At 38.4% G+C, this 17,318-nt stretch overlaps 1 protein-coding gene across 1 annotated transcript; it reads right to left on the bottom strand.

Annotated features, from left to right (window-relative positions):
- LOC127170024 (interleukin-17 receptor E) lies at window positions 1-16,961 on the bottom strand. The gene is made up of 17 exons (XM_051117771.1): window positions 16,751-16,961; window positions 11,915-11,930; window positions 10,190-10,273; window positions 10,008-10,099; window positions 8,739-8,819; window positions 8,541-8,652; window positions 8,287-8,444; window positions 7,421-7,489; window positions 7,263-7,329; window positions 5,351-5,526; window positions 5,011-5,058; window positions 4,883-4,928; window positions 4,645-4,799; window positions 3,096-3,164; window positions 2,106-2,151; window positions 1,915-2,022; window positions 1-1,657 (listed from the first exon to the last, which is right to left on the bottom strand). Exons 1-17 carry the CDS (start codon window positions 16,841-16,843, stop codon window positions 792-794), a joined length of 2,286 nt encoding a protein of 761 aa, XP_050973728.1. The 5' UTR covers window positions 16,844-16,961; the 3' UTR covers window positions 1-791.
- Between the last annotated feature and the right edge of the window lie 357 nt (window positions 16,962-17,318).

Here is a 17,318-nt window from a genome sequence, read left to right as displayed (position 1 = left end):
TGTGATACAATAATAATCTGAATGTTCGATACATTTATTTAAACCACAGAACTGCTCATTCTTGTTCACAGCCGTTCCAAGGTATTGAAGTTCAGTGGTACAATACAAATACAAGTTCAGTGAAACAGGTCTTTATACAAAAATTTATCATGTTTACATATATTTTTCTTCTTCAGATGTTATCTCTTGGAGAATTTCTTTTCTTGCCTTGAGGGAGTGGTTACTGTATATTTATTTTTGCCAGCAGCTGTGAGTGATCATATTTACAAAATATGTCAGTAGGTTTTCTTTGAGTCCTGTTTGAGTTCTGTACATGTATTTTCACATTTGTAAGTCACTTCAGATAAAGGTAAATTTGGAAAATTAATACAAGCATTCACCTTAAGCAGGCATTAACACAGGAAGTGCTAATTTCACAAAGTTTCAAGTATCGTCGAGAATAGTACAACAGGGATGGATTTAATCTGTTAGAGATCACTGAACAGAAACGGCAGGGCCTCCAAAACCGCAGTCTGCGAGAGATAACGGTAACTGCCAAAGGAAGCCGAACACCAGGGTTCACACGTTACACACAGCCCCAGCGGTTTACCAGAAACTTGGATTTTGATGTTTCTGCCCCCTGCTGGACAGACTATAAAGCTGCCCTGGATCAGAGAGTTCAGCACTGTCTGCCTGTAAACTGCATTTTCTCCTTTCTCATTCCCTCCGAGTACCAGCGCCATGCAAGCAATAAGACGACCGTACAAGTACGACTTCGGAGAGTGAAACAGCTTCATCCGATCGGCACGCTGCTATGTGTGTGCAGCTCCTAGTAGCTCTGGCGCGGTATGTTTCTTTGAACACTCCTTTTTGGACAAACACGCAGATACAGCTTTACTTCGCCGCTTCTTTTGCCTCCAAGTCTTTAGCTTTGATTTCTGTGAGGACTTGCGAACGAGCGGCACAGGAAGTCCCGCCTCTAGTCTGGACGCGAGCTGACGCGACATGAAGAACAACAGCGCTTTGGACAGAAGACGGGGCCAACATCCCCTCCTCCCTTGGGCTTTTCCAGCTCCGTCCCATGAGCTGGCCAGGTCGTGTATTAAAGAGGACAGGTCCTTCGGGAGACAGTACTTTCGCACACAGCGGAGCTGTTTTGGGATGTACGCGCTGCTGCTGTTGTTGTTAAGACCCTGGAAGCACAGCAGTCCAAACCCCCGGCCGTGGTTATTGCTGCGTATTCCCGTACTCAGACAGGAGAGGGTGGCGTTGAACACGGGAGCTGTGATCGAGGACGACTCGACTGGTTTCTCCATCCATTCTTCATCACAGCACATCTGCTCTTTTTTTTCAAGAGCACTATACAGCCCTGTCTCAGATCCAGCGACCAAATCGCTCTTCCTCCATCTCAGAAAAGCCTGATGGGCGTAAGGACTCCAGGCGATCAGGACGAGACCGCCCGCCTTCTGCACGGCCCGACACTGGCCGTACAGCCACGGCACGGGTCCCAGCTGAGCCAGAGAGGACTGGGGGTGGCACTGCGCCCACTGCGCCAGCCTCACGTCCATGAAGAGCTCCCCTTGCAGGCCGGAGGCTAAACTGCAGACCGCAGCGATGTGGGCCGCGTCGTTAGACGAGCACACGAGCAGCACGGGACGTCTTTCAGTGCTCCGCCACACTGCAGAAACAAAGACTCACAGAAATTAGAGAGGTCTACTACATCATGGCAGAAAGAATTTCTCTACCAGTTATTTGAACATTACATCCGGTTTAATGGCACAGATATAAGAATGTAACTCAAGATGATGTTTGTTACCACAATCACAATGCATTAGTGTATTTTTCAATGCATATACCAAGCGTCTGCGTATGGGTGCTTGCATATACTGCAACTGATTCTGGCTTATACTCCAAAATAAATGTCTACGGACTGACCTGATGTGCTACTTTTGACCAAGTAGCGTATAATGCAGACCAGTACAGTCACCACAGCCAGAAGAGTCAGTGCGGTGCCAATGATGAGACCCCATCTCCTGTGCGTGACTGTGAAGGTTCAGGATGAGTATGACTATTTATGTCCATCTGTCAGCAAGTGTGCTCTACTGATTATGGGTGTTTCTACTTACAGTCAGGGCAGATGATTCGTCTTCCATGGAGATCTAAGCGCCACACCTATAGACAGACAGAAGCAGATCAGACAGACAAAGGCTGCTATAACTTCACAATGAAATACTAGATTGCTAGAAACTACATTTTTGACCCTGGACCACAAAACCAGTCTTAAGTAGCACATGTATGTTTGTAGCAATAGCCAACAATACATTGTACGGTTCAAAATTATTGATTTTTCTTTTATGCCACAAAGCAAGTAAAGATATTTTGTAAATTTCCTACCATAAATATAGCAAAACTTAATTTTTGATTAGTAATATGCATTCCTAAGAACTTCATTCGCACAATTTTAATGGCGATGTTCTTAATATTTTAATTTTTTTGCACCCTCAGATTCCAGATTTTCAAATAATTGTAGCTCAGACAAATATTGTCCTATCCTAACAAACCGTACATCAATGGAAAGCTTATTTAATCAGCTTTCAGATTTGACAAGTTCACAGATGAATAGAAAGTTCTAAACAACATCACTGATTTGAAATAGAAATCTTTTGTCACATTATAAATGTGTTTACTGCAACTTTAAATCCATTTATTGTGTCCTTGAACAAAAGCTGAACAAAAGTATTAATTTCTTTAGTAATGTGACATTATTAAAGTAATTAAAAAGTTACACTACATATTACATTTTAAATAGAGTAACCTGTAATCTGTAACCCATTACATTTCCAAAGTAACCTTCCCAACACATTGTAGTTTACAGTTATTTTGTATAAACTTTTATTCATTGTTGTGCATTAAGGAATAGCTGTTAAATGTAGTATTTGATATTACTTCTGCTTTATTCATGTAAGTGTGGGATACATCATGCAGCTCATTCGCCATCTACTGCAGAAAAAGCATAGAGTTCTAAGCTAGTATGACATATGCAGTGATTAACAGAAGAGTTATGAAGTGTGAACCGAAAACAAGGAAATGTAAGGCATGCGTGTCTGCGGCATTACCTGCACACACAGTCCTGAAGAGAGGAAGGGGAAGGGAACACTCAGCTCAGCCTCTGTGGCGCCCCCATTCTGAGGAGATGAGTATGTGTGGTGTGTGAGAGATGATGATTTTTATTTAGCCATAGCAACACACCCACTGTATATCATCACACATCAAAGTTTGGGTTGAAATTAATATTTTTAAAATACCATGAAAAGAAAAGCAAGAACAGCTATATAAGAATGTTGCCATTAAAGGAGAAGTCCACTTCCAGAACAACAATTTAAAAATAATTTACTTCCCCTCTTGTCATTCAAGATGTTCATGTCTTTCTTTCTTCAGTCACAAAGAAATTATGGTTTTTGAGGAAAACATTTCAGCATTTTTCTCCATATAATGGACTGATATGGTGCCCCGATTTTGAACTTGCAAATTGCAAATTGCAAAACTCCCATCTCATGTTCTCCCTCAACTTCAAAATCGTCCTATGTCGCTGTTTTACCTTTTTTGTTTGATCTTCTTTGCATGTTCACTTTGTAAAGACTGAGTCGGTACTTCTGCAGCGATGTAGGATGATTTTGAAATGATTTTTGAAGTTGAGGGAGAAAAAATTGGAGTTTTTCGACATACCCTAACTGTCTTGAGCCAGAATACACAGAGTTCAGGGAGAGAAAGACAAGACGAGCATTTGAGATTAAAAAGTATTTAAATTGTTTTTTTTTTAATGAAAATAACCGATTGTTTTGCTAGATAAGACCTTTCTTCATCGGCTGGGATCATTTACAACCACATTTAGGATCGTTCGATTTTGGAAGTTCACACTCGGGGCACCATATCAGTCCATTATATGGAGAAAAATGCTTAAATGTTTTCCTCAAAAAACAATTTCTTTATGACTGAAGAAAGAAAAACATGAGTGAGTACATTATATGTGACCCTGGACCACAAAACCAGTCATAAGGGTACATTTTTTGAAATTGAGATTTATACACAGTCTGAAAGCTGAATAAATAACCTTTCCAATGATGTATAGATTGGTATGGATTTGTTAGGATAGGAGAATATTTGGCCGAGATACAACTATTTTAATATATGGAATTTGAAGGTGCAAAAAAATCAAAATATAGAGAAAATGACCTTTAAGTTGTCCAAGTTCTTAGCAATGCATATTACTAATCAAAAATTACGTTTTGATATATTTACAGTAGGAATTTAAAAAAAAATCTATAATTTTGACCCATACAATGTATTTTTGGCTATTGCTAAAGCGACTTAAGACTGGTTTTGTGGTCCGGGGTCACATATGTGAATCTTTGTTTTGGAAGTGGACTTCTCCTTTAACTAATGACAGAAGTACTGCAGAGAGTGGATTAAAACAGCATCATTCACCTTATAAAAATGTAACATACTATTGTAATATCTACTGTCACATTCTAGAACTGTACATGTTATTATCACCATCAGTGCCTTGAGCTCTGTTGTAAAAACTTCGCAAGTGATCATTTGCAATGCTCCTCAGTAATGCACAAATTGAACAATTCTTTAAACAGCAGGAAATCTATTACTGACCACCCGTTGTGAGATGACGCTTCCTTGAGACAAACACGTCTCTCCCTCTCTGTCGCACAGCTGAGCAGCAAAAGAAGCGGCGACACTGGACGTCAGGTGCACGTAGAGATGCAGAGATCCAGGAACGACCGTCACGCTCCACTCCGAGCGTCCCTCTGACGAAGACAGCAGACACAGAGTCAGACAGGAGGACAGAGACATCACCACACTACACAACACTCGCTCCTGCACACCTCACCTGACTCGAACGGACAGAAGACTTGATGACTGCCATTTAGAGAAAACTGCAACCAAAACATCATCATATACACATGAGGAACACAAACATTTGAATCGTGCATTAATGCGTGCTTGAGCATGTGTTACCTTCACACACATCTGAGAGTGTTTATCCACAGCAGACACATTATATTTCTGTTGAAAATGCAAAATGCGATCAGTGGTAAGCTGGGCAAAGTATGAATAAAATAGCATCCATGTTGCCTTTGCAGTTTCAGAGTGAGGAATTAACTTCTATATTTGACGTGTTAAAGTGTTAAAAACATGCATGAGGTCATGTGACAATGTAACATACTACTGTTTAAATGCTGATCATTGCATATGACCTACTGTTTCATAATATACTAGTAAAAACAAACAATAGTAGTGCACGGGAACTCATTTCTGAACTCGCGGAGTTAAACGAATTCAACGGATCGTCACGTACCAGTTTGGTCCCGTAGAGGGTGGCGTTGGGGGCGGGGACACAGTAAGAGCTGTGGTTGTGGATTCGCCAGCAAAGAGAGACGGAGGGATCTGATTGGTCAGCAGGGCAGAGAGGCTCCCAGTACAGAACAGAGCCAAGAACTCTAGCTGAACTCGAGGACAAGATATCACCTCCATCTGGACAGAGACCACGCTGTCAGTCAACCACACCATTAGAGAGCACTGAGAATAGGTCCAAAACCTACTGAGCCGACGGCTGTACATTTACTCGAATGCATCCTCGTAAGTGACCGATCTGAAACGCTCCACATGGGCAGCAGCTCACTGCACAAAACAAACACTGCTCCTCATGCTCTAACTGATTAAAATCATAATACAGCTATTCATTTTTAATATTTATAACAGACATTTCTCTCATTTTATTGTCCATCTTTGGTATTTTTTCCTGAACTGGACTGCATAGCAGGTACTTCTTTGTGATCGATACATGTCACACTGCCATTTTCCATTTCAAAATTCCATACTTTTCCCTTTTTTTTCAGACCATATTTAACATAAATGGATCACACAGCGCTATGTACAGCTTTATAGTTGGTATATATTTGTCACCAGTAAACATTTTTATGTGCTCAGGGTATTGTTTTTCATTTAAGTGACATCAAAATAGCCCCTAAAATAAAAATAATAATAATAAAAATGCTCTACTTTTATAGAACCTGTTTCCTTTGTGCATCACTGCCATCTTACTATGAATAAAACGTGAGCATGGACACATATGAATTAACAGAGATCTACTTGCTCAAATTTTGGTTTTCCTTATGTTAGTACATCTAATATCAAGGCCTAATATCCACTTTAACACAAAATGGGCTGATTGCACAATACGGGTGTGTGCATTGTCCTATTTGCCAAGTTCAAGGGTCTATAAAAAATGTTGCTTTTGTTAGGGCAGTATGTCATGTTTCAAGGCCGTAGGTCTCTTTAACACACACCCTGTGACAGCCAAGACACCAGAGCACAAAATGGGCTGATGGCACAATAGATTGCTCAGTGTCCTATATGCCAAGTTTAATGTTTTTTTATGAGCACATAAAAGTGTGTATATATATATTTTTTTTTTCAGAAAGGTTCTTGAGGCTATGTGATACGGTGCTAAGATTATAGTGAGAAGAAACCTAAAACGCTAAACATTTTGCATAATGAAAACCTTAAATTCATTCAGTTGTGTCTGACAACCACTACAGAATCACTACACAGCTGCCATGAAAACACACGTCTTGTATGATAAACTTACTTTCATTAATCTTCTATTCTAAAAAAATACTAAATAGGGGCAAAAGTCTGGAAATGCAATTTTTTTTCCCATACTCTGCTTTCTTTTTTCCATACTTTTCCAGACCTGGCAATTACTTAAATCAAATTCCATACTTTTCCAAACTGCGTAGGAATCCTGGAACAGAATGTGTGGATATTAGTTTCTTCCACGGAAGTAACTGCAACTCCCCTCCCCCCACAACTGTGTATATCTCAGTTCTCAATTTCATATTACAATTCTTTTTTCATCCTGTGGCAGAAACAAGCTGCAATTTCAGGCATGATAAAAACACACATGGAACAAAGACACACTGCACGTTTAATTTACAAAATGTAGCTACATGGCATTTATTCTTTATAATCTGCACTATACCTGTCTATCAAAAGGGGATTTCATTTGGATCAGGCTAAATTAATTTCTCTCCAACAGATAAGTTGACATGACGTTCTGGTTGAGTTGTCAGTTCAATTATTTCTTTGCACATTAACAGTAATGAGATCTATATATATATGCTGTGCATGATCTTCACTCTAATTATTCTGAATGGGAGAGTTAAAACAACAACAACAACACACATCCACAAAATTAAGTGACTCACGTGGCAGTGTTCTCTCTTTTAAGGGACAATGTGTGTTTCTTCTGGAATCAGGGGCTGTAAACCACAGCTGTGAACACACAATAATGCACAGATTACTAAGGACAAACTGTGTTTGTGAATGTAATGTATGTGATCGAGAGTTTGGACGAGCAGCACACCTGCACACAGACACAAGGTACCAGGTAAGGGAAGCTCAGATTAACAGTCTGATTAATCTTCGGGTCAACCTGAAACACAAACACAACACCTCAGTGACTTACTCAAGACTTCAACACCTTTGGATGGCCACAGCTTCTTATTATGTACATACAGTCATTTGATAATTTGATAAACATTAATCTGAATGGAAACACTGCGTATGCAGTGTGAAAATGTACAGTAGTTTTTCACAAGAAGAAATACTTAGTTTATTTGCAAGAAGTATACAACACAAGAGTTTCTTTTTTTTTTTGGCTATTTTGAGGTATACGTGTATGACAGTAGAAACAATTCACCGCACTGTCTTTTCCCATCACAAAAATTAAAGGAGAGGTCCACTTCCAGAACAACAATTTACAGATAATGTACTCACCCCCTTGTCATCCAAGATGTACTCACCCTTGTCATCATGTCTTTCTTTCTTCGGACATAAAGAAATTGTTTTTTTCAGGATTTTTCTCCATATAATGGACTGATATGGTGCCCTGATTTTAAACTTCCAAAATGCAGTTTAAATGCGGCTTCAAACGATCACAAATGCGGTTGTAAATGATCCCAGCTGAGAAAGAAGGGTCTTATCTAGCGAAACGATCAGTTGTTTTCATAAAAATAATAAAATTTATTAGGGGTGTAAGAAAATATTGATACACGTGAGTACTGGAATATTTTGTTTGGCAATACTGTATCGATTCTTAAAAATGGAATATCGATATTTGAAAAAAAAAATCATATAAGATTCATGACAGTTGCTTGCTTGAGCGTATATCCTAGAACAAAATTATTGTTCTAGAAGTGGACTTCTCCTTTAAGATCTAATTTCACCCACCTTACTGAAATGGATTAGTTCAACACACTCTGCGTGTAAATGTTTGTAGCACACACTGATCTTCACCATCTGGTCTGTTTCTATTCGTACAGTGAAGCGTTTGGCACGATCATCCACCGCAACACTGGCTTTGGGCACCAGATGTTCAGTGACAGGATCTGAAACACACATGAATACAGCACATGTGAATGCAGCTGATTTATTGCATCCTGGGGCAGAGTTTGGAAATTATGACAGCAGAGAGACAGACAGACCTCTGTGCTCCACGGCGTAAAACGCGCTGATGAGCAAGTGACTGTGGCTGTGAACAGACACGCCGACCGTGGATCCAGGCTGGGCCGGGAAACAGTCATACCGCACAATCCACTAGAGGGCGACAGACAAACACAGTAAAAACCACTGCAAACACCATTCACATCAACACACAGTAAGATGAGCAAGAGTTCACTCACAAAGGCCTGATGGGATGTCACGTTGAGCTCACGCTTCTGAATTCTCGCTGTGAGAGGGTGATAATCAATACTGCTGATCCACTGGTGAAGAAGAAAATATTATAATAGTGCCACAGATTTAATTTAGCTTAGAGAAGAGTTTAGCAGTAAAACAGACTGGATTCAGCTTTAGAGGTAAAATTAGCAAATATGTAGCGTTTACACAAAAGCTATTTGACCTCGAGTGCAAACACAGGCAGTTGACACACTATACAGTGCTTGCATACTTTGCTGATGACGAAACCTATACTCATACGTTGCAAAACACACAAAAAAGGTCAACTTTGAGCTTTACCAATGTCACATAAAGATCCATGAACCAATGTCTCGTTCAGCTGGATGCAATTACTTATGACTTTCTCACGATCAGTGTGAACTATCCTGAGCATCAACGCATCACTATAGTAGTGCTGTCAAACGATTAATCACGTACAAAATATAAGTTTGAATTTGCCTAATATGTGTGTGTGCGCTGTGTGTACCTGTTATGTATATAAAAATACACACAAACTAATGTACATATTCAAGAGAAAAGTGTTATGTACAATTTTTTATTTATATATAATATAAATTATATATAAATTACAATGAATAAATATACTTGTAAACATTTCTTAAATATATACATGAATGTGTTGTAATAATTTCACACAGCACACACAATTAATTGTGATTAAACGTCTGACAGCCTTAATCACTAGTCATTTCTGTAAATCAATAAAACGTATATTAAATGATCTTTTGCATTTAGAAGTCCAATGGTTCTCAACTGCTGGATCGTGATCCAATAACAGGCCTCAGAAAAAAAAGATAAATGCAAATAAGAGCATGCAACTATATACATTTAGGGCAGAAAAATAAACAGGTTTATCAATGAGGAAGAAAGAACATTTTCAAACGACCGGTGGCATATCAATCACCAACTTGAACTGTTCTCATGCAAATCTTCACTTGGTGGAGTGTGACATTCATTCAGCCTTGAAAATCATTAACAACTACACAACGCAAAATGAAACGCTCCAGCTCCACTAGAAAAAATAATAAATGTGATTTGTGTTTTATGAATCAAATAAGCCTGCGAACAAATTGTGACAGATAAGCTAAATGTTGGAAGTGTGTTGGGTTGAGACTTGAAATCCTAGCCCTGAAACAAAACTAGTTTCGCCACTGGCCTAGTCTGTGATCCTGACACAAACAAAATAAAGAAAGGTGAGTCGGTCACAGACGTACCTTGACAGCGTTCCTCCGTTTCCACATAAGCAGCGTGTAGGAGTCTTCTGTTTTAGAGTCGTTGAACTCAATAATCAGCGTTTCATTTGCCACTGCAAACAATGGACAGAAACGCTAAACTAGGTAAGTCATATGTGATTTGCCGTAACCGCTGATAAGACTAGCTGTGATGCTGTACATACCCAGAGGCTGGACAGAGAGACGCACACGGACACAGGCGTCCTGCCAGTGGCTCGTCGACAGTCTCAGCTCGGGCAGACGTCGCTCTTTTCAGTCCAACACAACACAAACACGCAAAAACAAAGAGGACAGACGTCAGCGAAGGATCGATGATAAGACACCCGACTGATTAGTATGACAATTCTTCACATTACATTTAATGTCATCAAACATGAAATAATATTAATTACTGCACTAACTAACAAGACTTCAGAAAGCTGCATTACATACAACAGCAGTTTAAAACAACGAAGAAACATTTATTGGACTATTCATCTGGGGATTGCAAGGACTAATATTTATTATGGTTTCATTCTGCTTTCTAAAAAAAAAAAACAAAAAAAAAAAACATGATTTATTTTATACTATTGACAGCCCTGGGCAGAAGACAAGTCAAATTTATTACTACAGCACTAAATAAAATGAATTAGTTTCAAAGCATCTTCACAGTTATCAACAGGAAACTCACAGTGAATTTAAACATTCAGCTTTAAATTCAATTCAGCTTTAAAGCAGCTTTACAGAAGACAACATCATCTTTCAGTTCAATCAAGTAGTGCTGATAACAGTATTAAAGGAGAAGTCCATTTCCAGAACAACAATTTGCAAATAATGTACTCACCTCCTTGTCATCCAAGATGTTCATGTCTTTCTTTCTTCAGTCGTAAAGAAATTATGATTTTTGAGAAAAAACATTTCAGGATTTTTTCTCCATATAATGGACTGATATGGTGCCCCGATTTTAAACTTCCAAAATACAGTTTAAATGCGGCTTCAAACGATCACAAATGTGGTTGTGAATGATCCCAGCTGAGGAAGAAGGGTCTTATGCAGCATAACGATCGGTTATTTACATTAAAAAAAATACAATTTAAATACTTTTTAATCTCAAACACTCGTCTTGTCTTTCTCTCCCTGAACTCTGTGTATTGTGGTTCAAGACAGTTAGGGTATGTCGAAAAACTCCAATCATATTTTCTCCTTCAACTTCAAAAATCATTTCAAAATCATCCTACATCGCTGCAGAAGTACTGACCCAGTCTTTGCAACGTGAACATGCAAAGAAGATCAAACAACCCTACCAAAAAAGGCAAAACAGTGATATAGGACAATTTTGAAGTTGAGGGAGAACATGAGATGGGAGTTTTTCGACATACACTAACTGACATGAACTGGAACAAAAACAGTCCAGGCAGAGTAAGACAAGATGAGCGTTTGGCATTAAAAAGTACATAAATTGTATTATTTTTAATGAAAATAACCGATCGTTTCGCTAGTTAAGACCCTTCTTCCTCGGCTGGGATCATTTACAGCCACATGCACAGCCTGCATTTTGGAAGTTCAAAATCGGGGCACCATATCAGTCCATTATATGGAGAAAAATGCTGAAATGTTTTCCTCAAAAAACACATTTTCTTTACGACTGAAGAAAGAAAGACATGAACATCTTGGATGACAAGGGGGGGAGGAACATTATTTGTAAATGTTCTGGAAGTGGACCTCTCCTTTAATTATCACTGTTGCAGTCCCTTTAGTACAATGAGAGTTTAAAAGGTGATTACAAAATACTTCCTTCAATGTCCCCACTTAAAACATCATACTTCACAAAACATGTTAGTAGTGTGCCTGTAAAACACTACCATGAACAATGCAGACATGCTGAAGTGACGTACTGTGCCTTTACTTACCAGCACTACTCCATTCCTTTAGAGAGAGAGAAAGAAAAAAAAGAAAGATTTAGCTTTATGTAAAAAAGCAGCATATCCACAGATGATGCATCAATGTCAGCTACACAATAGAGTGTGTTAACCTGAATTCAGGTCAGTGATCTAACGATCAAGTTAAAGTACTTAACAACAACCTGTGTGTGTGTGTGTGTGTGTGGTCCAAAGAATTTTCTTTCTATATCTCGTTTATTTCCTTATATTCATATTCATTTTATATTGACATCTGAGCGAGATCTAGATATTTAATATAGCTTATACACAGTATACTAAAAATTCAGTTCATTTTTAGGCACATTCTGCAATTACTATATTCAAATACAGCTGAACATGTAACACCTTACTCCTTTTAAAAATACATTCTAAAATATAGCTGCAAGCAGCAATTACGGGGCCAAGCACAAAAGAGGCAGAATGAGGAGCTAAGCACGGCAAGGAGCAGCAGACCGACTACAAAAATGAGTAATTAAGATAATTTTAGGATAAGGTCAATTGAAATGGCTGAAAAATCATAAATACAACCAATCGTAATAAAATTTAATGGCTTATCACTTTTGACCAACAGGTGGTGCTGTTTTCAAATTGATGTGACGTGTTCTGTGTGAAATGACAATGACACACACAAAGTTTGCCGTCATTATGTCAAAGCTTTGCAGAGATACAGCCTCAGATGTAGTTTGGCATCTTTCCAGCAAATTCGTTGATGCACTAAACGAAAACGGTTTCGTGTATCGACACGAAATTCATAACTTTTTGCCAGCATGGTCTGAAGATGATCTGAGTCAAATTTGGTGAAGATTGGACTAACGGTCTAGGAGGAGATCGAAAAAGTAGGTTTTGTACATTAATCAAAATGGAGGACAGGAAGTTTGGCCAATTTCGGCATAATGGATATCAATGTTCTCGGCTTGACCCAAAGAATCTATTGACATCAGTTTCATTACAATAGGCTAATGTAAGCAGAAGTTATTAGCATTTTTGTAAATTTCATTATTAATGTTTAGTGAATGGCGTATTACTTCTGACCCATAGGTGGCACTGTTACCAAATTGATGTGGCTTGGTCAGAGTGTGGTGACAATAGCACATATAAAATTTGGTGTCAATATGTCAAAGCTTTGCAGAGATACAGACTCGGATGCAATTTGGCATCTTTCCAGTAAATTCGTTGATGCGCTAAACGAAAACGGTTTCGTGTATCGACACAAAATCCATAACTTTTTGTCAGCATGGTCTGAAGATGATCTGAGTCAAATTTAGTGAAAATTGGACTAACGGTCTAGGAGGAGTTCGAAAAAGTAGGTTTTCCACATGAATCAAAATGGCGGACAGGAAGTTCAGCCAAAATTGGCAAAATTGGTATCGGTGTTCTCAGCATGACCGAAGGAATCTATCAAAATCAGTTACATTTCAATAGGCTAATGTACGCAAAAGTTATTAGCATTTTTTGAAATTTAGTTATAGCTTTTGACCACAAGGTGGCGCTGGCCCAAAAATTTTTATGTACATTCAGGGCATGGTGCCGAACATTTTTGTAATTAATGTCGAAATGATACGCTAATCCGTTCTCAAGATACAGCACTTTAAAGCTAAATTCAAAATGGCCGACACCCAAAATGGCTGACATGGGAAAATTGGATATGGTTTGACTCGGTATGACACACCGAATCTAAAGAGACCAGTTTTGTGATTTTTGGACAAATCATTCAGACGTTATAAAGAAAAATAGCCATTTTTTTTGTATCTCCTGACCACTAGGGGGGCACTGCACTGAAACACTGCAGGTAGGCTCAGGTCATGCTTGTTATAACACACACCAAGTTTGGTGTCAATATGCCAAACTGTTACGGAGATATAGCCTCACATTGATTTTTGCTAGCTTTTCATAGAATTCTTTCGCGTGTTATTCGTGAACGGCTGGACGAATCGACTTGAATTCCACAACTTTTTGCCAGCGTGGTCTGAAGATGATCTGGATCAATTTTTTTGACAATCGGTGCAACGGCCTAGGACGAGTTCGAAAAAGTAGGTTTTACGAACAATTGAGAATAGCGAAAAAACTAAACCTTACGATTTTTGAATTTTGGTATCCATTCGACTCGGCATGAGCCAAGGAATCAGAGGAAAAAAGAATTTTTGTTGTGTGACTTACGGTTCAAACGTTATTAGCATAAATCTTTTGAAAGTTTGGACAAGTGGTGGCGCTAGAGAGTTTGAGTTAGAGACTCCAAACTTGCTATGGTTAATGTTGGGACTGTCCTCTATCAGTGTGCAAAATTATACAACTTTCCCGCAAGCGGTTCTATGGGCTGCCATAGACTTGCGGCGGAAGAGGAAGAAGAAGGAGAATAATAATAACGCCAAGGGATACAATAGGTGCCATCGCACCTTCGGTGCTTGGCCCCTAAATATACTAAAACACATTAAGTGACATCTTTCTGCTACTACAAACTACATCTACATTCCTACAGAATGATTTCAACTGTTTACTATTTCCCTCCTTATTTAAGCTGATTTATGACTGCCAGTTTCACTAAAAACTGATACATGTAGACACATAACTAACATCCTCAAATGAACAACTGCCCCAAAATATTGTGTCCAAACATACACCCATAAAAATATAAAATGTGCAAATATCAAGAGATATTTAAATCCAAAAGCATTCAATTTGTCACTGTTCAAACATCTTTGTCAGCAGCTGGAAACAGAGAGCTGAAGCGTTTAGCGACGGCTGCCAGAACAACCACCAGATAAAACCCACAACTATCAAGAGCGATCATCATCACACTATAGACACAAATAGACACATCTCTGCAAAACAGAAGATCTGCTGGTTCTACATCGTATGCAAATACAGTACATTTTTGTGATGATGCCAATTCTGGCCACTGAAGTCTCAAATGCTTGTAGGAAGGTCTTTGTACTTGCTCTTCTCATGATCGTACAGTACCCAGATCAGTAAAAACTCATTAAGTACCCAAACATTAAGACTTTTGCCTAAAAACACAGAATTATTTCCTCCACAGGAAGAAATGCTCAACTTGTTCTTGTGTTTGGGAATTAATGAAATTATTATGTGGTTGTACATGCTGTCAAAAGTCAGCTCTACAGTATAAAAGCAATGAGAGCCACGCAATGTTCAAACATACACACACACACTGAGGCAGCTGTCACACTATTCACACAGTTTGAGGGGCAGACGATCAACATATGAACGAAATCAAAAGAGCACCTAAAAACGCAAACTGTCGTCAACTGAGAGATTGTTTGGCAGCACCTGCTCAACATGATAAAACACTCCCTGAGACGCTGTTAGTTATACTGGGCTCGGGCTGCAACAGCGGATCTAAAAATGATTAATAACCAGTAATTCATTTTCTTTGGCTTTGTTTGCCATGAGTGTTGTTTGACAAACTTTAGAGGTATTTTACCCAGCGCTTTAATGCTATACTGTTATCTTTGAACAGTGTAAATGTAAGGTAGTGTTCCCATTTTTTAAAAAGTCCGATAATGAATGAACTTCAAAAACATCACTAAGCACAAAAGCACATGAAAATGTCCAACAACAAGTATCTGTTTTTTTTTCATTTACTATATTAAATTGGAATTCTGAATGTAATGTAATTAAATAGTATTTTTATGAGAACCGTAACTTTATTGGATCACAGAATGTAATGTATGTAAGAGGTCTATTACAGCGAAAATACAGAGCAGTGAATGCGTCTATTCCCGCCATACATTCACCTCTTACCAGTTAACGCAGAGCAGACGCTTTTGTTTGTATATAAATAATTATACAATTTACTACTAGTAGTAATACTACTTTCAAACTATGGACAAATGATTGTTTTCTGTTTTATGTAACATTTATGTTTTAAATCTTTTTGCACGTCACTTCTAGCATAGATGACATTCATAGTTCTACAAATTTACTCAGAAACGTGAGGGGGAATTTGAAGAAGACCAAAACCTCCCCCTCATTTTCCTCTTTGAGTTACCTATGTCTTCAACCTTCAACGTGTCTTCATCTGAGTGACTTGTAACGTTGTCACGTTCTGATAAAATAACTACTGTATATGCTCAATACACTGTATCTGAGACAAATCTTTAGTAAAGTGCCTGTAAACACGTTGGGTTGGCTTTTACTGAAGTTCTTGAAGTTCTCTGAAGATTGAAATAGTATTAGAACCAGTATAGGACGTTTGAGTCAGCGATGTGTAAAAGTTTCTGAGCAACATCATTACTATTTTCCACAGTTTCGAATAGCAGTAAAGTCACCATAAAACTTGTGAAATAAAGCAAATGGAAGTACGAGAATTATAAACCACCAACATATGTTAGATCAATTAAAATTCTCTTATATTTCTATAGTTTTTAGAGTTTCTTTCGAGCTCTGCTCACTCCTCAATTTTCAGACAGTGGTCTTACTGGCCGCATGATGCTGCTTTGCCATCACTATCTGCTCTAGCTCAATGATTTGAATTAATTCAGTAATGCAATTATTTATTTATTTAATAAAAACGTGTCATTTATGAAATTTAAACGAAGATATGAAGTTTAAGTAACTGAACAGTTTCATATGGAACAATTTTTGGTGTGTCAGTGTTTATTATTCATTTCCATGTGTAGGCTGTAGCATGTGAGGTTTACCTGTAAACACACAGCTCTTACAAGAGTCACTTAACAGCCAACTAAAAAAGTACTAAAAACACTGAAAAGTCTGAACGTATCTAAAAGCACGGAGTCTTCAATCCACGCTATGCGTTACTGTGTAACTACTGAAGAAAATCACGCTCACCTGTCTGACTCTGAGAAGATCCCGTATGGAGAACGAGCATTGAAACAAAACAAACACCAGGACTACAAGAGCGATCACTGACGAGCTGTACATGGCTGTAAAATAACAGCATGAACCAGTTGTTAGGTATACATTATCCAGCAAAGCCTGTCACAACGATCACGGAAGATCGCGGTCAGATTTGAGTAAAGCTGAGTACAGTCGACTCTGTCATAACTCTACACTCGCGCTTGGGGGCGGATGGGTTTTTGGTGACGCAACTCACCGGAATTCCGGCGCCTCCTTCAAAAGGTCAACGACTTCCGCATTAGTCAAAATTAATTTACATTAGAAATATGTAAATAAATGTACATCAATATACATTTAGCAGAGGCTTTTACACAACCAACCAGTGTTGAGAAGGTTATTTTGGAAATGTAATAGGTTACCGTTTACAAGTTACTCTATTTAAAATGTAATTGTAATTACATACACTACCGTTCAAAAGTTTGGGGTCAGTAAGACTTGTAATAGTCTTTAAAGAAGTCTCTTATGCTCATCAAGGCTGCATTTATTTGATTAAAAATAT

Source organism: Labeo rohita, chromosome 8 (genome assembly GCF_022985175.1).
Source record: "Labeo rohita strain BAU-BD-2019 chromosome 8, IGBB_LRoh.1.0, whole genome shotgun sequence".
NCBI lineage: Eukaryota > Metazoa > Chordata > Actinopteri > Cypriniformes > Cyprinidae > Labeo > Labeo rohita.
This window is presented reverse-complemented; position numbering and strand designations above follow the sequence as displayed.

What these genes read in the sequence shown, in the direction of transcription:
- LOC127170024 (XM_051117771.1), bottom strand. Translation starts at nt 16,843, where the DNA reads ATGTACAGCTCGTCAGTGATCGCTCTTGTAGTCCTGGTGTTTGTTTTG. An exon ending in AACGGAGGAACGCTGTCAAG is followed by an intron (nt 8,820 to 10,007) that starts GTACGTCTGTGA and finishes CTTCTTCACCAG; the next exon opens with TGGATCAGCAGTATTGATTA. An exon ending in CCCTCTACGGGACCAAACTG is followed by an intron (nt 5,059 to 5,350) that starts GTACGTGACGAT and finishes CATTTTCAACAG; the next exon opens with AAATATAATGTGTCTGCTGT.